Source organism: Cupressus sempervirens, chromosome 2 (genome assembly GCF_028749045.1).
Source record: "Cupressus sempervirens isolate cs-2001-9-10 chromosome 2, ASM2874904v1, whole genome shotgun sequence".
Lineage (NCBI taxonomy): Eukaryota > Viridiplantae > Streptophyta > Pinopsida > Cupressales > Cupressaceae > Cupressus > Cupressus sempervirens.
Window position 1 is genome coordinate 627,447,577 of NC_143119.1, and position 27,175 is coordinate 627,474,751.

At 36.1% G+C, this 27,175-nt stretch overlaps 1 protein-coding gene across 1 annotated transcript in view; it reads left to right on the plus strand.

Moving 5' to 3' along the window:
• LOC149574933 (uncharacterized) overlaps nt 1-14,441 on the plus strand; it is a 39,111-nt gene extending 24,670 nt beyond the window's left edge. Inside the window, exons 5-9 of the mRNA XM_089812149.1 lie at nt 12,734-12,811; nt 12,917-13,004; nt 13,827-13,882; nt 13,992-14,069; nt 14,221-14,441. Of these exons, the coding sequence (XP_089668275.1) occupies nt 12,734-12,811; nt 12,917-13,004; nt 13,827-13,882; nt 13,992-14,065 (296 nt within the window). The 3' untranslated portion in view covers nt 14,066-14,069; nt 14,221-14,441. The remainder of the gene's footprint in view (nt 1-12,733; nt 12,812-12,916; nt 13,005-13,826; nt 13,883-13,991; nt 14,070-14,220) is intronic.
• Nucleotides 14,442-27,175: the final 12,734 nt, after the last annotated feature.

Sequence of the window (27,175 nt, forward strand, 5' to 3'; positions counted from 1 at the left end):
ATGGATGATGTTTGAATGTCCATTAAAGCTTGCTAATGATTTTGAAAATGAAACTTTCTTGGCATTTTGGCAGGTTCATGAGCTTAGAAAATCTGAGACTTTTTTGGACTTGTCGAGGTTTGGGAAATTATTGAACTTTTGATGTTGACAAAGTTTGTAATTCCTTGATATTGCTATGGGAATTGGTGTAGGAAAACTATGCAAATTGTGATTAAAGGAAGTTGGACAAAATTTAAATATTATTAGTGGAGAAAGATTAAAGGGTGGGGGGAGGAAGAAGGAAATGACAAAAAATAGACGAACTCGAAAAGCCTACAAAGGGTAACTTTGAAATCAGGAGCAGAGAAGGATTGGAGGATGGGAGGAAGAAGGTAAAGGGCAATTGTCTAGATGAACTCCATGATGAGCACATGTTTATACCGAGGGGGCGGGGGGTGAATCAGTATAATAACAATTCTACCAATTTAAAACTTTAATCCAAACAGTAACTTCAAATACTGAAATAAACAGTTGTGCACATGAACACAATGACACAAGATTTACATGGAAACCCATACGGAAAAACCACGGCAAATAATTGCTTTATATATAAACTTATCCTTTTACAAATTAGTTTGTAGGCTCCAATGTACTAGAGGCTTGACTTTGATTCACTAGAAGTTCCAACTCCCACACTTAGTAGGCTCTGACCTACTGGAAGCACCAACCCCCACTACTGTCTTCTTCGTGAGCACCAACTTAATGCACACAAACTTCTTTCACCTTGGCAATGTTGCCAATTCAACCAATGATGGACACACTTTTTAGCACAACTACTTTTCTTACAAACTGTATTTATATCGGCTTTGAATATGCACTCACATCCGAAAATATTCTTATTATATATCTTGTATAGAGCAGCAATCCATCTTATTTAATATTTTCTTTTATTATACTAACATTCACTTAAAATACCGTAACAACCAATTTTGCAAGTAGAGCAATGAGCGGGAAAGGGAGCAATTTTGATGGAGTTTTCAAATGGGGGGGTCCCTGTAGATGTGGATGCATTGCAGGGGAGTCTGAGACTGGTGAGGGAGAAGGTAACGATGATGATGAGGATGATGCGAAGATTGGCGCTGTGGGAGTCTGGTTTTGTGGGCTTTTGGAGGACTTTTCCCGGATGGATCCAGCTTTGTTGTCCCAACGCTCTCTGGTTATTGGTCTGAAAGCTGAGGTTTCTCAAACTCATAGTCTTGCTCGGGTGTGGTGCAGTCCTACCAGGAGTTTTCTCCTTTGGGATGGAACTCATGTTGGCTGTGGCCTTTTGTTTCTGAAAAGATTGTGCAGAGATTGGGGTCTGGCATTTGGTACCTTTCCTACTGGTGACAATGTTGACGGGCTCCTTCTGGGTGTCGCTCCTTGTTGGGGACAGCCTTCTTTTGAAGGCTGTTGTCTGATTTTTGTGAAGGCTAGCTCTGGCCTTCTATGTTTGTGGGGTGAGTGGTGTTCCCCCAGATCCGTAGCTGGCTGTGATGGTAACATGGGCAAAGGTGGGAGTTTTGGGTTGCATCGCTTGGTCCAAGGCTCTCATTCTCTTTGGCTCATATTACCTCGGAATGACTCCTTTTGGATCAAATCTTTTGGATCCTATGTCTTCCCAAGATCTGGTGTGAAGTGTTACTATTTGCATGTTTCTTCTTGCTGTTATGCTGGTAAAGGCCGAGTTGGGATGGTTCCTCCCCCGTTCCCTTTGCTGGATGTCAACTTGGGTTGCTACCTTCGGGGCAATCTCAGGCTGTGGAGGCTCATGTGGTGTGTTTCTCTTGGACACTACTGGTATCATACATTAGGCTCATGTGCCTTAATGCTGGTTTACCATGCTTGGGTTTCACCACTTGTGGGTGGCTGGTTCTTTGCTGGGAAGGCTCTGCTTTGCCCTCTCACAAAGAATAAAATGTTGTTACAGAAGTGGTGGGCTTGGCTTGTTGTCTCCGCTCCTTCTCGTAGGGCTTCTATGGAGGTGAAGCTACCTCCTATTGAGGTGGAGATCTCGTGTGAGTTGCTGATTATGGAGGAGACTCCTAATGCGGGGGACATTTTCATGGCTGCCATTTTTGATAGGTTGGGGGGCTGGTGGTTCCATCTTCCTAACTTTGATGTTTGGTTCCTTGTTGGGAGGACTATCCTTTGTCCTCTCATTTTGAGCAAAATACTGTTGCAGCGGTGGTGGACTTGGATTCTTGTCTCTGCTCCTTGCATGGCTTCTATGGAGGTGAAGCTATCTCCTATTGAGGTGGAGATCTGGTTTGAGTTGCTGGTAACTCCTTGTGAGGGGGACAATTTCATGGCTGCTGCTGGTGATAGGTTGGGGGGTGGGTGGTTCCATCTTCCCAACTTTGATGTTATGATCTTCCTTAGACCTGCTTTTGTTGTGGGGGACCCTTTCACTATTGAGGTGGGAAAAGAGACTGCTGTGAGTCGGAAGATCATCAAAGGTGCTGGCCTAAGAAAGGAGCCAAGATGGATATGGATCTCTGATTCAGAGAAGAAAGGGCAGGCAAGTTGCTGCCTTGTTTAGCTGTTCAATTTTTTTGATGATGATAGGACCTCCTTCTTCTTGGTCCTTGTCTTCTTGTATTTGGATGTACGCTGGAAGTTTTAAAGGGCGCATTCAAGTCCTTGGCTCTTGTGTTTGGATGTATGTTGGTAGTTTTAAAGGGCTCATCCAAGTCCTTGGTTCTTGTTTTTGGTTATGTTCTACAGCTGTTTGGGAGCTTGTCCCAAGGTGTGTCATTCTCTGACTTCTGTCTTTGATAGAGGTAGTTTTATATTGTAGATCCTTGGGGATCTTGGATTTGGCACTAAAGGCTGTTAATTCCGTTTAACAGCATAGTGCGAGTTGTTTGTACCAAGGGCCAGCACCCTCTTGCTGCTTAACTTAATAAAAAACATTCACTTAAAATGTATGAATGATGTTTAATAAATCTGAATATATTCTTCTACCTTTTTTATTCCATTGATTTGCTCCACACACACTACTTTCTTCCACTCTTCATAAATATTTTTCTTTATTAATGCGCACATTTCTCTCTCCTAATAATTTTATTTCCAATCTCTTTATAGACAAGATTGATACCCTTTTGAAATGACCCATCCTTTCAACTTATAATGATAATAATCTTTGTTTAATATTACTTCTACTTTGTAATCTGTGGTGACTTATTATAATTTTTCTTTTATTGAAGTTGCCGCTTTAATTAAATTATACTATGATTGCTTTGCTAGCTCAGCTGCTGACTCTTAACAAACCAATTCTATTAAGCTCCTTTGTCTTCTGTGGCTTCCTTGATGCCTGGGTGACACTTTCTCTTCAATCCATTTTGCCATTTTTATGACGTGCGACTAAGATTATTTACCCATATAGGATTTTCAGAATGACATTGTTCCTTACAAAATTTTGATGCCATATGCTTTATATTCCACATATGCTATTCACGCGTTTTGTGGATGTGCACTTTTTTTGGCTCTCGTGAATAAATCAGTCTTTTCAACGTCTTATTCATTTGTATCGTTGCCAAAACTTATACGCTGCCTTCTCTCCTGTGTGATAGCTTTTCTGATGACACTTCAATTACGTCTGTCACTTCCATATTTGAGCTGCTTTATTTCTGATGTGGGGATTCTCTCAATGTCGTCCCGGTATATTTACATATAATAACGGCATACAAGTCTTCGAATGGTTCTGTTACTTCTCAGAACCGATGACATATATGTGTTCCCTCAGATATATCGCTGAATGTCTTTGACTTTGTAGGATCAATGTCGGCAGTCCATAGTCTACTCTATCTAGTGAATACACATCGAACAGATGTCTTAGTAATTTATTTGCTTGACTGAACCGACAACGCCTACATCTCTTCCCTTCTTTATCCCTTTGAACTTATCGCTGCCTTCCATTCTTGCACACTATCGCGTCTATCATGTCTGTGTTCAAACTTCACGAATGTTCTATTGTTTCTGCAGACTCATCGTGCGTTATTATTTATCAACAAGATTGTCGTAAATCTCCATAAATATCATTTCTTTGGTGCTCTTTTAATAATTTAATACTGCCCTTGAATCATGCTTCGTGCTTTGCAACCAATATTTATATCCCCGAAGTGCTCATTTAATAATTTAATACTGCCCTCGAATCATGCTTCGTTCTTTGGAACCAATATTTATATCATCAAACTGTTGCTACCATATATGGTTCATCATTGCTGAAGACTCTAGTGCGTATGATATATTCTTTTAATTTTCTGACCTTCAATCGCATATGCCCAACTTATAAATAGTCCATAATTTTGCAAGTTCGCTGTCTTGAAAAACTGTATTTGTTTATAATATCGCTGATGTACCCTTCATCAACTTCTTTTATATCTGCCCCAATCATAATGTTGTGTGTACTTAAATCTCTTTGATTTCATTCTTTAAATTTATATATCAGATTAATAAATCTGTATACATATCTTAATTTCTGTATTCTGTCACATAGATTTATTCTTCTTTGACCACCATATAAATATGTATATAACTTCAGCACAGTGTCTTCTGTGATGCCTCTGTTAGACTCCTTAAAAATCACTGCTTGTTTAAATAGTGTTTCATGCCGAACTTTTTATTTTGTTTTACTTTTCTACTTATTTATCTTCTTATAAGAGTTTTGCATATGTTTCATAATAATTCAGTAACTGTCTTGGTTCACTTGAGGCGTCCAATCTTGATCTTTTTGAGAAGGCTAAGTGCTACGATGAGGTCATTGACGCATTGAGAGAGGAGTATTTACGTGAAGGCCATCTGCTTAACAGTTCCTTGCTGCAAGGCAGGACACATGTCTCTTAGCCCCCAAATCCTGTTGGGACCTATGATGGAGATCGCGATGGCAAAGCTCTCAATAACTTCCTGTGGGATGTCAATGAGTTCTTGTCTAACACTACTGGATTATCTGATGATGCCCAGGTGAAGCAAATCGAGGCTTTTTTCACAGGCAGATTAAAGCTTTGGTGGCAGATGCATTTAGCAAATACATGGGCTAGGAAGTCTTCTCGCTCTCCATCAAGACTTGACAAGTGTTAAAGGTGGTCTTGCAAGAGCAATTCCGACTAGGCAACAACGATTGGGTGACAAGGGCTCGTTTTGATGAGCTAAAGCATATTGGCAAGGTATGAGATTATGTGCATTCTTTCAAGGTCTTGAAACTTGAGTGCACTAAGTTAAATGATTTTGAAAAGCTGTACTTGTTCATGCGTGATCTCCAACCTTGGGCCACCAAGGAATTGAGGCGACAATGTGTTCAGACCTTAGCTGAGGTTGTTGCAGCAGCAGATCGTTTGTTGGACTATAAAGTGGATGTTGGTAAGGGTTTTAGAGGAGCCCGAGCTGATAACAAAAATTCTAGGTAGGCCTCCAACCTATGAATGAGCAGCGGAACAACTCTCCTTAGAAGAAAAATGTTTGCTACTGGGGGGGCACCAAAGCAGACAAAGATTCCACCTATGGTAAGTAGGGGCAAGAATGACAGAGAGGACCTGTTTTATCTTTCACCATTTGGATCATTGGGTGAGGGAATGTCTGGAGTGTGCAAAGGTAGCAGCCATGCTAGCTGAGGAGAAGGTAGTTTAAATGGGAATGTTGCAACTCCTAAATTCCTATCCTGCAAAAGAACACCAACATGATCTGTGCTACGTTGAATTATTCTTCAGTGGCAAGAAAATCCTTGCGATGATATATTTTGGGGCTTCACATAATTACATCTCAGTTGGGAAGGCACGAAATCTAGGCTTGCGGGTAGATCCTTCAAACACCTGCCTTCAATAAGCAACCCAACTAGAAAGATTGAAGGAGACGTGAAGAATGTTGTGATAAGAGTTGGATCTTGGCAATGGTTGGTAAATCTTGTGGCGATAAAGATGATTGAATATGATTTGATACTCGGGCAAGAATTTATCCACAGAGCCATTGCTCTAATAGCTCCCCATTTGGGTTGTATTATGGTACATGACCCTGGGAGATCGTGTATGGTTCCAGTAGTTGAAGCTGAGGAGCTGAGCCAAAGACTTAGTGCTCTAAGTTTTAGAAAGGTCGCAAGGAAAAAGGATGGTGATCACTTCTTGGTGGCGATTGTGAGTGGCTAGGATAAAGGGGAGCCTACTGCTTCAACCAACCCAGGAGCTATCAAAGAGGTGATCTCTGCATTCTTAGATGTGATATTGGATTGGTTACTTGATGGACTCTCAATGAGACGCCATGTTGACTATGTGGTCGAGCTTGTGGCAATAGCTAGATCACCAACACAAGCCCCTTACCATCTCTTCGGGCTAGAAATGGCCGAGTTGAAGAAGTAGTTAAGCGAGCTTGTCGATGTCAGTCATCTACGCTCTTTCTGTTCCTCGTATCCGTTGCCTATGGTGTTTCAAAGAAAGAAAGATGTAACCAATCCTCACCTAGGGTATCTGCATAGGCCGCTACATTTCCTGGTCTCAACTTGATACTTGTTTTCCTTAAATCAACCTAGCCTGTCCGATACCAATCCATGACAATCGATCCGTGTAGTAATAAGCCTCAATCTTTTATGGTAGCCATTCGATCATGATGTGTGTGCATTTCATGAAGCACCACAACTTCAAGAAAGCACACTTGTAATCAAGCTCAATAGTATCGCTTAGGAGACATTTGTGTTTGTTCCTAGCCTTTCATAATGTAAGCATACTTGATTTGCAATATACCTCGGCATCGCTTTGAAAGGCCACTACATTACTGTCACGGGGTCAAAGTTTTCATCCATGCGACACTAGCAAATAGCTCATGCGCGTTGACATAAAGTCTACACAATGCATCACAGACACTAGATCAACTACCAGCCTTGCATAAGAACGCATGAGACATCCCATGGTATGTGCTACATGACTTGAAGTCTACATGAAAACCTAGTCTCCTTGGCAAACTGCCTACATCGCCGCATACAATGTAGCTCAAAGCCAAATGTAGTTCTGTTCCTTAGCTCGCCTAGCGTGGCTCGCCAATTAAAGCTTAACCATTGAACCCGATACACTCAAGAACCCTGTGCAGTGATTCCTTCGCTAGGCATGCACATTAACCCTCACTCAAGCTCATCATGAACCCAATGTTAGTCTATCATGGCAAGTCCCCAATTTCCAACCTAGAGCATTGTCACATTCCATGCAACAAGGGATTGTTCTGTTGGGACCAACAATAACACCAAGCTATACCGTAGAACCCTTTTATAGTATTCCATGCCACACAAGCTCTACTCAGAAAACCGTTCATGGAATCACCTTCACACAATCTCTTAGGCTACTCCCATGAGAACCTTTGCCAAGTATTCTCCAACCTTGGGCAATCCCAATTCCACATTCTCGAGTCTAGCTCTTAAGAATAGATGGCATTACCCTTAGTATTAAGCATGGTTGTTTCTGCTAATGCATGTGTTTCTTGAATCAGGCATCTACCCTAGCTCAATGCAATATCCAAGAAGCCCCAATGCAAGACTTCCACCCAACCATGCAAAGAACCCCATTCATGTTTAAGCCTTGAAAGAATGCTTCCCTATAGTACCATAGACCGTAATGTAGCGCATCCAATATGACCCTATCCCAAGCAATGTCATCATTCTCATAAAGCCATAGGCCCCATTCCTTAACCACTTGAATGCTCCTTGGATTGGCCCCAGGCCTCACCTACACCACAACTATGTCTGTGGGGTCAAACACAACATAGCCCCATTAATGCAACATACTACAAGACATTCCATGTCAAGCAACTCATATACTATTTCCAATGAATACACTGAGTCATACTTATATAATGGCACCATACTTAGATCCACTCACTTACTAATGAGTAGCTCATAGGTGACATTGGCTTGTCAAACTAAGGCCTTGAGGAGAACCCAATCGGGATCCCAAGTCATCGCATCGAGCGCCCAGTATTGCATCTTGAGGTAAATCATTCTGCATACTATGACTCATAAGCCAATACGATATTCCACCCACTTCACATCCTGCATAGATCTTTGCAAAATCCATATCCGAGTAGTTATAATCGTTGTAAACCTAGGCCATGGGCACCTAGGCATGCATTCATATTATAAAGCATTTTGTCCTGCATGTAGGAGTACCTAGGTTATCCATTATGGATTCTAACACCCAGGCAACACAACGATGCCTTAGGCAAGTCATGGCTATCCATCCTCGATTTACTCGTGAGGCCATGACATTTTGATGATATGTAAGAAGAGTTAAGATAAAATCCTCATGAGCATGATATTTCCACTCATCTACAAAATTCTCAAATAGATGAAAGTTCCACCCAATAATTGAGGGGCTCGATCAAAGGACGTGTGGAATATGATTTTGTTAAAAGGATCAGAGCCAAGTCAAAGTTAAGGATTTGAAGGCTCCTCTCACACCGCAAGTTTCCGCTACAAATGGTAGTGTTTTACTTTGTCTTCAAAACATGAATGCGAGATCATTTACTGGCAAGACCGAAATGCTTATGTCTATCAAATTCTACTAGCGTGTGAGGAGTCAATCCTCTTCTATCCTAAAATTTTGCCAACTCAATAGGTGGTAAAAGATATCATGGTGGAATGGAGGCATTGGATAAGGATAATCCTGGAAATGGAGTGCGGTGAATGAAAGAGTGAAACCGTTTAGTTAAAATGATAACTTATCAAAGACGATATCCTTAGCTACTTTTGATTTCCACCCAGATAGTAAGAAAGTTTTGTGCTTCCAAATTAAAGAATGGTGAGAAGTAAATATGTTTCTCTTCTTATTTTGCAAGGTCATTCTCGAGGAAGGTCTTGACAAGGGAGGATGATGGTGACAAGGTGATGATCAAGAAGTCCAAGTCCTCGAGTAGATTCTACATGAGGACTTCAAGCTTGAGGATTCTAAATGAGAAGGCAGATCCAATTCAAGAGACCAAATTGAAAATTTAGATCGAGAATAAAGCGGATTTGAAGACCAAGCTCAGGCCAAGTTTACAAATGCAAGATGCAAAAGGCAAATTCAACTACATGCAAACATTATCAAATTCACCAATATAAGTTCAAGTTCAAAAACAATGATTAGAAGGTTAAAGATTGCAAATTAAAGTCATGACCATGGATAGATTTCTAGATGGAGGTGGAGAAAACTTGAAAGATGAAACCATAGAGGCCATTGCAATCATCCTTAAGGAGATTTATAGTTTCAAAAGAGTTAATCAAGGTTATACAGGTTAAGTATTAGGATTTTCTTCATCAAAATTTACTAACAATCAAGTGAGAAATATTTACAATTTTAACAAATACATTCCACAAGCCAGCATTCAAAGCATATATTCTCAAATAGATCTATAGGATAAGGATGCCGAGGTGGCATCTGATTGTCTTCTCCAGTCAGAAAATGCTGCAATCAAGCTTCAATCAATTGCTTTATGCCAAGTGTCCTGTCTTCTCATTGGTTGAGAAAATCATTGTAATTTTTTAATTGGTTTGTGAATCAGCGCCCTCATGTGATTGCTTGTAAATTTCGAAATCTTGATTAGGGTTTATAGGGTTAAGTCATAGCCCTTGATCTTTAATTGATCTTGGTCCTTTGTTGTAATTGAATATCTTTAAAAGGCCAATACTAGAGGAATTAGAAGGTTAAAGATTATAGAAGCATTAGATTGGAAAGCTATATTAGACTAGGTTAGCTAAGGGAGAGACTTGATCAAATTGTTGCTATGATGCTATCAAAGTAATAGATAATTCATTGTTGGTTCTTCATGATGAATTACCTACTCATACTACTATTAGGGTGTTGCATGGTCTCCTTAATCTTTCACTTGGAGTAAATTTCATTTCATTTTGAAGTAGTTTAGTTGAGTGAAAGTTGTTGTGGATATTTACTTGCTTGACTCGAATAAATCCGGGCCACCAACCTCTTGCCGATAGTAGGAGTGTCTAGTGTGGTTAGCCAATGATTGAAAGTACTTGACTTCAATTAATACTCAATCTTTAGTTTGCATCCATTTGATGGGATTGGAAATGAGATATTGATGTTAAAACCATTTGAGTGCTCCTTAGAAGCTTGCACTAGGTGGGTGGAGTCACTTACAAGATTGCATCTAGTAGAGTCCAAGTCCATCCGTGATTCCTTCCTTTCACAATTATGAGTAGTAGTCGAAGTTGCGAGGTTTAAGATTGAGTTGAAGATCAAAACTATATTTTCATTGCACATTGTGAAGCCAAATCTTTAGAAGTGCAAATAGTTGATGTCCATAAGTTCCATAGGTGATTACCAACAAATCACACCATTTCACTGAGCGAGTACCATAGTCAATGAAACCATGAATTCCTTCATGATCTTACTTTGCAAGGTTAGCATGAGAGCAGACCTTATATCAAGAAAGGATTGAGTGGTTGATGTTCTATCTTGAAACATTGGGTATTCGATTCTGCATGTTGTAATGCAACAAAACATACATCAGGAAGTAGTCCATTGAAACTCCATGATTCCACAAAAACTGCAAAAATTGTCCAAAGCTTTCCTAGACCAAGAAATTTCTAGGATTTTTTTAAATTCTGGTGCATGGTAGGAACATGAGGAGACAAGGAAGAACAATTAGGGAGTTTTGACCAATGGGGACCCATTCAAAATCTTCTTGGATTGGTTTTTGTAGATGATGGGCAAAATGAAGCTTGATGCACATGGCGGCCAGGACTCGAGCAAATTTTTGCACTTTGAGATAGTTTCCAAACTAATTCCTTTCAGATCCTTTTGAGCTTGGTCACGAGAGAGGATCTTATATCAACAGAGGATTGAGGATCTTTCATCTTGAAACATTGGGTGTTTGATTCTGCATGTTGTAGTAGAACAAAACACACATCAACAAGAGTAGTCCATTGAAACTCCATGATTCCACAAAAACTGCAAACTTTTAACAAAGCCTTCGTAGACCAAGAAATTTATTGGATTTTTATAACTTCTGGCACATTGTTCCTATAGATGATGGGCAAAATGAAGTTTGATGCACATGGGGGCTAGGACTTAAGCAAATTTTTGCACTTTCAGATCAGCTCCCAACTGTTTCCTTTCATTTAAGAGAAAAGATCCTTTTAAGCTTGGTCAAGTTAAAAACTTACAAGAACACTGCAGTGTTTTATAATCATACTTGTTTTTTCTGTGTTGATGTGTCACCTAAATGTCTTAAGGTGAATGCCTGGATTGGAAGGCAAATTTTTTTGGTAAAGTAATTTAAAAGTCTTAGAAGCCTGCTGTATACTCTACCATAATTTAATTGATCAATGAAGATTGGTGGAATGCACATTACATAATTGTTTAATTATTTAATTGTATTCAAATGGCTACTAGTGATTTATTGTATTGTCCAAATTTTCTTCGCTATAAGTTTTCATACTTGCAACGTAAGAGTTTGCTACAAAGAAGCTTTTAGTTTTTAAAACATCTGTGTATACTGGTACTTTTACCAAACATGATACTGTAATGTTGCCTTTTATGAATTATGAGGCAAGATTCCCACAATTAACATGCATGGATGCCTTGTGATGAAATCATTTTAGGGTGCATGCATCTCAATGATTCAAATACGTAGAAACTTTGATAAGTATCGTTATTGAGATTATGCTCAATTGCAGTTCCTGGGCATTCTAAATTGTTTGTCACCTTTAACTTTTGGGATCAAGTAATTTAAAGTTTTACAAGCTTTCTGTATACTCTACCATAATTTATTTGATCAATGAAGATTGGTAGATATGATTGTTTAATAATTTAATTGTAGTCAAATGATTACTAGTGATTTAATGAATTGTCCAAATTTTCATCCATATAAGTTTCTGTACTTGCAAAGTGAGAGTTTGTTAAGTTATTTTAGCATCTGTGTATACTGGTACTTAAACCAAACCTGACACTAGAATGTTGCCTTCTGTGAGTTATAAGGCAGGAGTGCCCAAAATATACATGCATGGATGCCTTGTGATGAATTCATATTGAGGAGCATGCATCTGAATGATTTAAATATACAGAAACTTTAATAAGAATTGTAAGTCTTGGGCATTCTAAGTCATATGTCACCTCTAACTTTTGGGATCCCAACATCAACATTTAGTGAGCCAAACAATGTATATTTTGTCAATAGACAATTCGTTTATTTGAAATTTTGTTCTTGACTATTATTTTCTCCACAAATCATATTTCAATACTTCTTGGACCCTTCAAAACTGGCCTTGAAATAGCATACAGAGCACTTGTGGTCATTAATTATTAATGAAACATAAAAGTTTGCTGTGATGCATATTTAAAAACAATTCCACAAGGTAACGTTCAGAAAACTGGAGAGTATCAAGGGAATTATCTGGAAATGTTTTTTCTGAGGTTCCTCACTGTTTTTGCTTCATTGGTCAGATAATTAGGTTTACAGATTAGACTGGCAATGCTAGCTTTCTCCATCATTTGAGGGGTCTGATGGTCAACTTTTAAAATAATTTGTTCTGACTTATTTCTACATGATGCTTTAAGGCTTTCTTGAATTTTCAGGTTAACCTCCATGCAATGCTGTTTATATCTTTTTACAACATTATAAGAGTTCTGACGTTAACTGATGTACGAGAATGTTACTACTTCATATAACCTTGGTAAATTAAATTTATGTTATCAATCATAAATAATAACCATGAAATATATGGTGTCCATGATGGCAGGCAAAACAGATTGCTCAGCATGCCATTCAAGTACAGGTGTATTTTGTCGAGCCTGCTTGAAAATTCGTTATGGGGAAGGTGTGATAGATACTGTGTGCATATTCTCTTATGTTTATGTTTAGTTAAGCTTATTTTTAGATACATGATCTATTGAAGGATACCTGAGAGGCTGGATGATGACAGATATTGAGGAGGTGAGGCAAAATAAAAACTGGATGTGCCCTCATTGCTCTGAAGAGAAAGGCATTAATCCATACTGGATCTGTAACAGGTACTATCAAAGTTTTGCACACTGAATTCCTTGTACCAAGTAACCATTTTAAGATTATGTCTTTTAACTTTCAAGGATTTGATGGAATATGACATACAAGCATGTATAAGTATATTACTCCCTAGCTGAAAATATTTCTGTTTCAAAGAAGTGCCATATTAAATGTCATCAGGTTAAAATGAAATAGAGGAAACGTAGATGTTAAGTTGGAATATGTTATAAATGAATAATATCAAACCTGCATGTCAACCTTTGCTGTGGGGTAAGTTATGTTTCAGTGTATCACATCAATATGGCTTAACCAATATGGTTTTGTTGTGGACTTTTTGATCAAATCATTGAGGCAGTCATCAAAGGTTGTGTTACATTTTTAATAATAAAGATTGCATGCTCCTTGTCAGAACTGTTAATGTTCTGGATGTTTTGACGCAACTGCATTATAGTTTTATCAAGAATCTCATTTGCTTTCAACATCTTAAACAACTAAGGTGAACTTAAAACGACAGCAACTGATAAACACATCAGAATTGCAATTACAAATTTGTTTCATTAATAATGGCATGGTTAATGGGAGAGAACAGAGACATGACTTGGATCAGTTTATAGTCTTGTTACCTTGTACTGTGGAGTATTATGTTGGACTAGGAATAGCTTGTTTTACTTGTGGTCTGGGCTGTATGTATATTTTATACTGTAAGCACTATATATCGCTCGTTTTCTAATCAAACCAATGCCTATAGGCTGAGGGCTTTTAGCTTTTATCTATTGACTAAATTTGAACCTGTTCTGCTCATATTCAAATTTTTTTTCTTTTTGGTACAGCTCTATCTGTCTGAAGAGGCGCAAAATTCCACCCACAGGCATTGCGATATATACGGGTAAAGCATTCTTCAGCAGATAGGCTACTTCAAGATTTCTAATTGTTTCCAAGCTAATGTATCTTATGGGATACTGACTTTTCACGTTCAAAAATTATGTTATTGATAGCCCGGGAGATGGGATATGAATCTGTAGCACACTATCTTATTGATGTATTGAAGAAGAGAGGCTTCTCTGGGTAACCTGGTAACTAATTCTTTTTCTAAACAATTTCCAAATTCCCATTTCAACTATGATTTATTTCACTTCAAATATAATAGATGGGATTTTATCTAATTGTGTTTTCTTGTATTTTTTCTATCCATCTAACCTGTAAGAGGATAAATCATGTATGCAGATATTCCAAACCTACTATTTACGCAGGCAGTTCAGATATCAACTAATGTGATGAAGTTGAAACCAATTATTGGAATGATTTCATATGTCTATGCCTTTATGCATAGTCCATTCATAGTGTACAAGTCTATACTCTGGAAAGTGCTATAGACATAATGTTGCAATTGTGACCTTGTATAATTAAAACTTTTCAGGTTTATATGGTATCTTTACATTGCTTCAGGCCATTCTACTGACACGCTTTGTTATTTTTTATGTTTTATGCACATAAATTATAAAAATGCTAAAGAAGAGTCGCATGATGAAAAGCAAAGATGCCATTGCAACAAAAAGCAAATCATGCCATAACTTGAAAGTTTTAGGCTACGATGGAAACTTCTTTTTCCAAGAGCTGACCATGTCTGAATTTTCTTATGAAGTATGATATCTCCTACTTCAACCTTTAAAATGCTTACTGCTTTTTATATGTTGTTATATTTAATTTACCATGTGTGAACTGAAGAAAACTATTCTATATAATTCTTTGCCATAAACACTCATGCACAATGGATTACTGATTTAATTGGGAAAGTTGAAATACTCGGCTAACAGTTATATTTATTGGGGCGCTTTGCATATAGGTTTTGTTGGGTGGATATTTTGCAACCGATAGTTTGTTAAAATTCAATTGCAAAATAGGTAGACAAACCACAATGTATGAGACAGAGTTCCCCCTACCTTTAAGGGAAGGCTCTCCCTTCTCACAGTTCCTTGGATCAACTCAAGGTAAGCAAGAAGTTGAGAGCTTTTGAAAGGGTGTTACCAATATTTTTTCCTCTCAACTTTCAAAAATTGAGTAATGGGCAAGATAAAATTTTGAACTACACTTCTATTTGTTAGTTGAAAATGGTGATATCAATAAACCAACACTAACTCAAAACCCAGTTGGAAGCGTACCTGTTTGGCTCCAAGTCTTGTTTTAATCTATTTTATAAAAATAACTTTTACTATTGGGGCACAAAGACTTCCAGAAGTAGGGAGTTGTAACTACTTTTGTGAATTGAGAAATACAAGCTACAACCAAAGCTTCTAGTCTATATTTATCACCAATTTCGCTCCCAGTCAAAGCTTTGGCCCCAATCGCTTCTTAACTTGTTTATGCTCAATTATTTAAAACATACAACAATAACATGAATCAAAGATAACAAATGCAAAGTATAGTCACAGCTTCCAATATGCACTATCGAAATTGCACTCAATCAAAGTTCAACTCCAATTGCTTCTTTGTATTCACTTTTCATCAAAATAGTACTACACAATCAAAGTTATGTTTGCACAATTCTTTAGAGCTTTGTTGCATATAATAAAATATGATTTTTACAATGAGGGGGCAATTCTTATATAGGAAAAAAAGTGAGCAAAAGGAGGAAAAAGTGGAAGAAACTCAACCACTTTGACCTGGTAAAACTAGGTGAGAAGAATTACTAGAGTACATGTCATAAGGACATGCAATTGAATTACATGTAATTGCATTGCATGCAATTCATCTTCTCCAACTACAAACATAAAATACTAAAAATTGAAAGAAAAATAAAACAAAAAAAGTTGAATCAATCCTAAAGATTGTTGTGGAAGACCTTATACTTGGTGACATAATCATGAACTATAGGAAGATCTGGGATCTTTATTGTGTTTAAGATAGTTTCAATTCTGATTACATTCACATGTGCTGACTTTACAATTTTGTAATTTTTTGCAATAGAATCCCATAAGTGTTTTGCAACATATTTGTACATAGTGAACTTGTTCATCATGTATGATTCAAATGCTTTAGAATCAAGATCAACATTGACTATGTCGGTAGATTCTAAGGTCATCTCTTCTTCTATGAACTGGTTGTCATGTTTAGTAAGGACATTACATCCCATTTGCTTTAGATTGCCATGATGTCACATACAATCAAGGTATCTAGGTCAATGTTTTCCATTTGATCCCAAACACCCAAAATTTCTTTCAAAGTATTGGTTTCTTGATTTAAGGAAGCAATTGTGTCATGAAATATCTCCTCAACACCTCTGATATGTTTAAGAACTTTGACCACGTCCTTGATTGAGTGAACTCCTTCAGAGACAACTTCTTTGAACCAAGCCTTTGCTGCCTCACCTCACCAATTCTCCTGAGTTGTCTAAGATGTGATGCTTGCAAGTTGCAAAGATCGTTGGTGGATGACCTCATTAATGCGAGCAACCTCCTTCAATTGATTCTTCTCCCAAAGCTCATGATTGTTCTTAGACAAATTGGCAAGTACCTTTTTGGCACCCCACAAACATCTTGCAAACATCCCAACCATGATTGTTTACCAAGTTCAATTTTGGTGAACTTGTAATATGAGCAATTAAGCTCCTCAACTGGTTTATCTACCAAAGGTTCTACAAGCTTACATACTTGGTATTTTTAAAATCTAACAACAATTCTTGAAACGACCTTGGCTTTAGAAGATTTAGACTTAGTATTCTTGAAAGGAAAATTGTCGGGACGTAAAATAAGCTTTCTTCTCTTCATAGTGATTTTTCCCAATCATGTAGGCAAACTAAAACCTTCATCTATTGAAACAGGGATAGTGGCTACAATAAACATTGATCTTGGTTGTATTTTTGTTGTGACTATGCATGCTTCAAATTGCATGATTGGAATCATAGGAGTCCTTTGAGATGAGTCTATCATGAACATCTTGAACCTTGCAACCAAGGTATCAAGTTGGGAAACTTGACCTTCTAGGAGAGTTGAAAAATCCTCAAAAAAAAGTCCAAAATTCCCACACTGCTTTGCTGTGAGGATAGGAGGTGTTTCCAAAGAGATAGGGAGTGCCAACATGTTCAGTTCCGAGACAAAAATGGTAGGTGTAAAGACGGTGAAGAATAACTCTATATCGTTGTCTATGGTATCCAAAAAAGGTCTTTCTTGAGTAGATGGATCTTGGTTATCTGCTAGCCATGGGGGAGATGTGTTCATTATCTCTCCCTCTTCTTCATCAAGTTCTTCTGATTCTTGAGCCTGTACGGGTGCTTGAGATGATGCTAAAGGTGGTTTTGATCCTTTCCACCTTTGAGCTTATTTTGAAAGTTTTAGCTGGTGTTGAAGAAGATGCACCATCTTTGCTTGTAATCTCCTCCTAGAATGTTCTTCCAACAGGTACAAAATTATTGCAGTGTAAAACCCAAGCTTAGGTTGTACTCTCTTGAAGTCTTAGATTTTCAGCCACATATTGGTATTTGATAAGATAGATTGAAATCTATCAAAGATGGACATGCCATCTTTCTGTTGCCACTGAATAGGAAATGGACAATGCTTGTCAAAACCAATTTGATGATATTCTAGATCTAGGATGATACCATCATCTTTATCTTGAAAACTCGGTGGAATCTCAACCATGTTAGGGTCAATAATTTGCCACAATGTGAGCCTTTAGTAGTCCATTCTAATGATTCCCACCTTTGTATGCAAATCAATCCATATATCTTCCATGCGATAAACATGGGTGAATGCTAATTTGATTCTTGAATGCATCCCTTGGTAATTGAAGTTGAACTTGACTTTGAATTTCTTCATGTTGATATGATGAAGTTCTTCCATTGCCTTTGCTCTGTATATTGAATTGAGCATGAATTGACCAATTACAAGGGGTTTAGTAGTGGTGATACCGAATCCTAGCTTGTGCTGACTATGTTGGTATGTTTGCACCTCCATGAGTTGCTTGACCAACTCCATCAAAATATTCCTATTAGTGGGATATCTTGGTAAGGTGTATGGTTCCCCTTGAAAATAATTGACTCTCAAATATGTGAAAGTTGGAAACTACAAGAAGATGCATCTGAATTGATTTACCTCTCCTAGGCTTCATATGATACTCTTCTAGTTACCATCACTTTGTCAAATTGAAACCTGAAATATCCAAAAATGCATCTTGGACTCTCCTATAATGATATTTTCTCTGTGTCAATGTAATATGATCATAATAGTCCAAGATTCCTTAGTGGAAAGTCCTGAGAAGGCTCCCATGGTCGCAACAATATAGACCAAGTGTAAATTCATGTGAAAAGGTGCTGATGTTCCCACAGTAAGAAACTACTCACATAACGATGTGCTTTTACGTTCTTCCTAGTAGATGGGTTCCTTGTTATCAAAGCTCTGAGAGATAAACTTATACATCCATGGTTCAAAAATCACAAGACTCCTTGAGGCCACAAACTTTGCTGAGGAGAGTTATCAAATTCTTAACTTTTGATTTGAAGTCAGATTTGTGTATTGTTCTAGACTACCTAGAAAAGTTGGTTCTCTTATTATCCAACTAGTATGTATTTGTGTGATTTTGATATTCCAATTTGTTTTGATTTCATAGTTGTAAATACATCTTTTTAGAGAAATCCACACATTCTAGATTTTGAGGAACTTTGAAGGCTTGCTCAATTACAACTAGATCCAAGCTAATGATGACCTTGCCATCAACATTCTTGATTATTTTTGTCTTTGTGTAGACACGTCGAGCACATCCCAAGATGAACTTCGGTTCTAGGACAACCATGAGAAAAGTAGACACTAGATGAATATTCCTTCTTTTGATGTGTCTCATGTCTCTGTTGACATATGCTTCAATTTTTTGTAAGAAATCAGCCATGTCTATGTGCCCAATATTTGTATCTAATACTTGATCCAGAGGAGATGAGACGACAGATGTAGTTGTGTGAGATAAGATGAGATAAATTTATTAATGTCTAACAAGAGACTAACGAGGATCTAAGGGATTGGAAATAGTACAAAGGGGAAAACACCAGCAGAGGGAGCACCAAACATTGTCCGTAGAAAGACCATGAAAGCAAAACAATGAAAGAACCAAGAAAAAGGGAATAACAATAGCTAAGAACTCCTCACAAGCGAGAAATAGTCCTAAATGGAAAGGTGGACATTAGAGCCAATTCCTTGTCAAACTGCTATTTCATCTTCCCTCTGGATTTTGTTTGCATAGATATGTCTTGTGCTGCAACATGGAAATTCTAAATAGTGAATACATCATCTAAAGGGATTGACACCATGAAGACATTAGTCTTTGATTGGCAAAGGTAGACCTATGAGGAGCAAGGTGTCTACAGTATTGATTAGATACTCATGGAACACGTGATGGCCAATAATGCAAGCTAGGTGCATATGAATGCATTCAAATGATGACTTTGGTATTTAAAAGAGTGACCCTTTACCAAAATTGGGTTCTCTAGAGGTAATTAAATATAGTAATTACTTGAGGTACACATGTAATCGGGTTCAAAGGATGTAATTACATGTGTTGGAAAATGGATGGAATATGCATTGATATGAGAAGATGAAAGGTGGAAGGACGTAGATGCACTTGCATTCTTAGGTAGAAATTCACAACTTTCTTCCAAAAAAGGAAACTAAAACAAACAAACAAACAAGAAAACTAAGTACAAAAGAAAACATACTTCTTGCTATTGACTTAGACATGACAAACTTCAAGATGCTTCTACATGCAATTTCATTATTAGATTTTGGAAGATATTCAAGCATTTGGAATGAGAAGATTTCATCTTATTTAAAGAAAATATGCAAAAGATATAGCATACCTTTGAACAAATGGACAAAGATGACCCAAAAAATGCAACATAATAGCAAAGTAAGCAAGAAAAGTTGGAATCTTTTAGTTACTTAGAGCTCAAATAGCCAATTGTGGAGGAAAGAAAAGTTGAAATCTAAGAGTCTTTTCCAAAATCAAACTCTCCAAGTGTACATGCATACAGCAACTCAATAGTTTTTGGCCATTTCTAAGTTACAAATGTGAATCTTCAAGCTCAAATAATTGGTCATTATGCATGTAATGGTGAAATGCAAGTTACAAAACCTTTACAATGCAAAACATTTTTGGCTTGGAACATGATCGTGAGGCATTTTAAATAAAAAATGTGCCCTCTTGGTGCTAAAACATGGGTCATTATTGAAGAGAAATGGAAAAACTGTTGTCTTCAAATGCTAAAATGAGCTTCCAAATGCAAAAACATGCCCTTTGTTGATGGATCTTTTGTGCTGGAAATGGATTTCCTTGACATCCAAATGCAAAAATGTGACTTCCAAATGAGAATTTAAGGGTCGTTTTTGATGGAAAAGTGCCCTTTTAGTGTCAATACATAAGGTGTTTTTGACTTAGGAATGCAAAAAACGTGTTTTCCAATACCATTTGCATATGTTGGAATGCAAAATCAGACCCTATGGATGCATTTACATGAGACATGTTTCCTTGGAAGACCCACGTTTTTACTTAGTAAGCAAAATCGAGATCTAGGAATGTAAAAACATGTTTGAAATGCATTCATATGTTTGGTTGGAAGTGCAAATCACACTCTATTGGAGACTTTCCATGTATCATTGTGTTTTAAAAATGCATGTAATGACACAAATCACACCCTCTATGGGTCATTGCATATTTAAAATATGTAATGAATGTAATAACTTAGACATTTTTAACCTTGGAAAGCCAAAAATGCGTTCTTGGGGCTTCACTACATGTATTTGAGTACAAAATTGCACTCTAGTGGGAATGCAAAAAATGTGTTTTCCAATACCATTTGCATATGTTGGAATGCAAAATTAGACCCTATGGATTCATTTACATGAGACATGTTTCCTTAGAAGACCCACGTTTTTACTTAGGAAGTAAAATCAAGGTCTAGGAATGTAAAAACATGTTTGAAATGCATTCATATGTTGGTTGGAAGTGGAAATCACAATCTATTGGAGACTTTCCACCTATCATTATGTTTTAAAAATGCATGTAATGACACAAATCACACCCTCTATGGGTCATTGCATATTTAAAATATGTAATGCATGTAATAACTTAGACATTTTTAACCTTGGAAAGCCAAAAATGTGTTCTTGGGGCTTCATTACATGCATTTGAGTGCAAAATTGCACTCTATTGGGACCATTGCATGTTTTCATGTTGGCTAGAAAAGTCATTTTCATGCAAATCGTGGTCTTGAAGGCCCATTGCATGTTTAAAAATATACTTTTTTATTTGTTTAAGTCCTCAAATTGATTTCTTAGTGCAAATCATACTCTCAAAATGCTATTACATGTAATTCCTCTTGCATGTAGAGGGAATTTTTTATGGAAATGGACTTTGAGAAGTCCACTACATATTAAAATATGCACTTTCAAGCCAAAATCAAACTCTGCATGTGCATTTGCATGTAAACATGTCAAAAGAAATGTTGATTTTTAAGTCAATATTACTTAAAGGGGTCAAATATAACATTTATACTATATTGTTTATATATCATTTGCAAGTATTATTCAAAAAATAAAATATAACTTAGATATTTTAAAATAACACTTAAAGTAAAACTCAATATTAAATTAGAACTATATAGTGATAAAGTCACTAAAGTGAAAAATTTAAAAACAACTCAACATGAAAATATAACGAAAAGTGCAATATAGTCACGTAAGTGATAAATTTAAGTGGTAAAGTTAAATTTAAACAAAATGCAATTACTTCCTTGGAAGACAAATTAACTACATTGTGTGCAACAACTTTGTTTGGAACACCGAATAGTGAAACTATGTTCTTCTTTAGGAGGTCACAAATTATTTCTGACATAGAGCTCCTAATGGGAATTGCCTCTACCCATTTGGTAAAGTAATGCGTTGTTGCTAGGATATGAGTATGGCCCTTTCTTGAAGATGGATTGATGGTACCAACGATATTGATTCCCTACTGCTGAAATGGTTTCTCGATCACTACTATCTTCAATGGAAGAGCATCAAGCTTTTTCTTACCAACGAATTGTTGACACAAACACTTTTTTACCCACTGATAAGCATCTTGAAAAAGTGTGGGCTAGTAGCAATGTGCTCTTAGAATTTTATGTGGAGTGATAGGTGCCAAGAAATTTCCTCCACATGCTTGATTATGGGTAGGATCTAGAATCTACACTTGTTGGCTTTTCTCCATCGCATGCTTGTAAAGACCATTTTCCTATAGGATGAAACTAGTCTGTTCTTTATATGTCAACTATGAGGGGCATTCTCTATAAATCATATAATTTTCCATATTAGAATACCAATCATCTATAGTGTTGATGAACACAACAGTAGGAAGAGAAAGTGAATTCTCATCCTCTACTTGCAAAAGTACATTTTCAGCCATAAGTTGACAAAGTCCTTTGCCATAAACTAGCTTGGTTGGTTGTAACTCCATATCATATTCCTGGATTTTAGTAATCCAGTTTACTCTTTTCATACCAAACTCTTGTTGTGTTAAGATGGTCTTGACAGTAGTATATGGAACTAGAGCAATTATATGCGAGTTCAAAATGTAGAACCTGAAATGCTTCACTACTTTGACAATAGTATAAGCATACGTTTTGACTATATTTCAATTCACAAGCCTTCAAAGGACAAGTCATGAATGAAATAGGTGATTTGATACCTTCATCATTCTTTTCGCATCAACACTAGTACATTAGGCCTCCATTTTTGACCTAAGTTTTCGATGATAGGCCAATTTGGCTTGTCAAATTCACTTTTTTTAATATGATCCTAATAACATCAAAATTTTGATGACACTTAAGTTTTATGTCAAAATTTCAATGAAGCCTAAGTTATTTTGTCAAAATTTTGATGACTCTTAAGTTTATTGTTGAAATTTTGACATTGTTGGGATATAAACAAAAGAAAAGAAAAGTGGAACACTTCATTTTGTTTTTGTACGGTAGATTGTGAGTGGAAGAAACCTGAGAAGGGAAACACTGACCAAGATAAATTTGAGAGGAGAAACCTGAGAGGAGAAACTGTAGCAAGAGAATTTTGTTCCTCAGGTGAGGGGTACTTAGAGTTAGGGAGCCCTAAAGTACAATGAAACTCAAAATGCATTTCATTTTGCTCTTTGTTTGGCATCTAGCCGTTAATTGAAGAGTCGATAGGCTTTCATTTGTTGATTGACATTCCTTGTTTGAGCATTAGATTGTGGCTAAATTAATTAGAGGATGAAACCCTATGATACAACCACATCAAGGGCCCATGGCTTACATACAACCACATTAAGGGCTCATGGGGGTAGCAGGAGGCTAGGTCAATCATTAGTAGTTGTAGTAGTGTAAAAATAGATTTCTTTCCAGTTTTCACATCTGTACCTTTCATTACATGCTAATTTTATACTTAAAATTCCTATTTTTAATTAGACGGTACACATCTAAATGAAATTGTAGAATCTAAAAAAAAAATCCCTTTACAGCAATCAAAACTTCAACATCTGAACATATTTGCCCATTAAGAAACTATGAATTGAAACATCTGAAGTAAATAGTTGATATCATTCCATGAAAAACAATGATGTTTACATCATAGCATGAGTCCAAGATCTAGGATAACAACGCATACAACTTCACCATGGAGAACCAATGGTTTTTGAAGGCGGCACAACAAAGACATAGGTCACAAGGGCACAACAAAGACTATTTAAGGAAAGACATGAATGAGAAGGTAAAAGATATGGAACAAGAAATGCAAAGCATAAAGTTGAATGCATTTTAGCTTTCCATTGAAACCATTGCAAATAAATTTAATAAATACGTCTATTGTGAATTCTTGAGAAATAGAAAATACTAGTGAAATACCATCCTTATTTTATCACAAAATTGTGGAAATTTGGGAATGTGTAGAGTTTATTTGCTCCACTACATTCTGATTTGAAGCATGTTTTAGATGGATGCAAAACATCAAGAATGCATCGTAGGTTGTAAATGAGATTCTTGTGTTAAATCTTGAGAATCTATCAATTTTAGATGTTTATTTTAAAAAAATGCAGTGATATGTTTAAATCTTTGAATGCCTTTACATGATAAAACTACATTGTAAATGTGTTAAGGAACTTGGGAGATTTAATTTATTAATTTAGTTTCATATTTTGACACAATCCTCATATAATTAAAACAATCTAATATAATTTGATTAGATTGTATTTTACTACAAAGAAATGTACAAATTTTAAAAAAAATCTTAATAGTCTACATTTAGACAACATGATAATTTTATAACATGCCTATAGTGGTGTCATTTTATCATCTCTCATTCTTACTTCCATCCTACAATCATGGCTCAAGTTACAATATTGATCATAGAGCAACAATGGGCTATATCCCACACATGACATTTAGCCAAAAAGAGTATTATGGTGCATATGAGCCATAATTTTCCCAAAAGACATGATATAAACCTGTCATGTTGTGTGAATTTAGCATGCTAATGACATTTCAAAACTTATAATGGGTTCAGTAAAAAAATGTCATAAATGTAAAATAATAAACCAAATAACGTGTTTGTTAGGAGAACAGTCCTTAGTTGTATAGTATATGCATAAATAAGAAATAAAAGGGATAGATCCTATATGAACCATATTGTAGCCCCTTTTTACCCTTTATTAGTCATGTCATGCCACTGCAATCATACTTAAGTTCTTATATTGATCATTGACCAATAATGGACTATATACTACTCCTCAAACATAGTCAAGAAGAGTATTATTGCATTTAAAACACTTCAAAGGAAACTTGAAATGGTCTAACATAAGATAAAACCAAATCAATACCTCAAAAGAGAATTGTTAATGGTTGAAGGAAGAATGATAAATTATTAATTTAGAAATTAGGTGTTTCAACTTGCAATCTCTTATAGGATTGTTATTATTATTAAGATTCTATACAAAAACTTGTGTTGCATTTAAGATAATAGTCCTCACCTTCCATCTAGTTTTGGCTTTAGTTTTAGTTCCATTGACTTGATTGATTTGGAGTGATTTCTCTATTTTCTTCAACAAAATAGAACAATCAATATTTTAGTTTAAGTTATAGGTATTGTATCACTTTTGGAGTTTCCTTGTGTACTCCTTGTGAGTGACCTTATCTTTTATACTTTTGAACCCATTGACCTATTTGATTAGAAATAATCTTTTTCTTTTTTCCAACATCAATATCAATTGATTATATTGAATAAACCATGCTATTTTATAAAAAGGTATACTTATAAGTTACAATAACATGCAAAGTTATAGATTTTACAAGGGTTTATAAATCCACTTGAGGATTACTTTTTTTAGATGATAAATGTGTAGCTCTACATAGTCTATACCTTGAACAAGTGCCTACTACATTTGAGACATCATCTCTTCAATATTATGGGTCACAAGGGAGATACAAAAGGAATAGCCATTTTGAGCCATCACTACCATTGTTACTTATCTTTCTTAGGTTTCTTCACAAAATCCACAACTATCCTTGTGCTCCATACTTGAAGGTGGCTGGTACAATATAGGATTAGGTATAACCTTCTCCAATCACAAAAAATAAATAAGAATTTTCTCACTATTAAACTCAAAATTGCTACTTCTATCTTCCCAAGAATGAGAATGACATTACTACAAGATCTTACTATCTTGTTACATGAACATTCAATCAAGCCAAATATTTTTTAGCATCTATAAGACAGATATGGTACCTCATGAATAAAATAGATATTTCCCAATATAGATAAGTAAAGCTATATAATTTAGTCTATGGTTGTCATTACTGGATATTGACAACCCATGTATCAAATTGCCTTAATTCCATGATAACTCGTAGTTTGGATTAATATGAATCATATAAATGATGAATCAACTAATACCATCATTCTACTCTCTACATCTCCAATCACTTCTACAAATATGCAATTCCTTCCTTGTACTCATGGTTGGACATGTAGCTTTTGTAATTAACTTGTAGATTTGATGTGGTGTTTTGACCACAGGCTCTTCACTCTCTCCTCTTTACATACACATAAATCAATGATAAAGACAAACTAGGGGGCTACACAATGGGAGTTTTTTTTTGAGTTGGGGGAATGGAACGGAAACTAAAAGTTATTAAATTGATTAAGTTATAAACTATGCCCCCACCTAGATTTTTTAGTCATTCATTCATTTAGGATTCAACAATGGATATATATTTTTGTCTCTTGTTGCGACCTTGTGATCTATGTCTCTACAATGATTTTTTTTTTAATGAAAATATTTCTTATTATATATATATATATATATATATATAGTATAATTCATTTGATTTTTTTAGATGCCACCCTTACCGAAGAGATAGTAATATTTAAATATTTAATTTATTTCAATTATATAGAAGATATTACTAATGCTTGTATGTTTAAATTTGATATAATTTTATAGCCCAAATATTTTCTTGTGAAGAAAGTCCATGCCTAACAATATGAACCTAGAGTAAAATAAGGTGACAATTGCAAGATTGTGGTCTCAGTTCAAAAGAAAAGGGGATGAAAAAATTTATTGTCCTTGAAAAAACTGTAAGGGCTTAAAGAATCAAAGAATTCTAATCACAATAGCTCAGAGACATTGTAGGAAACATGATCACATTGAAGGCGGAAAGGATTTTCATCCTTTGGTGAATGTGGATTTCCAACTGGTGGAACATGGAGGTGTGAATATCAAAGTAGAAGGTAATGCTCCCATGGAAGAAGATGATCCTGAGGCAGATAAAAAAGTTGAAGATGTTGGTATTAGTGCAACTGATAATGTGCCAAAGAACATGATTGAAGAACATGTTTCTGGTGCAACTGATGAATATGATGATAGTAGTGCATCTAATACTGATGATGAAGAGAACCTTGATATACCTATAATTGAAAAGGCATATGAGCCCCTATATCAAGGCTCCCAAACAACACTTCTCTTCACTATATTGTTGTTGGTAAACTTCAAGGTTATGAATGGTATATCCAAAGTAGCAATTTCACATATACTAAGGTATAGTGTCATTTTTGTCATCTTCTATGTTAGTTTAATATTAATGTTCTTTATATTAGCAACTTTTTTTTTTTCCATAAGTTGATGGGTGAGTGTTTGTTAC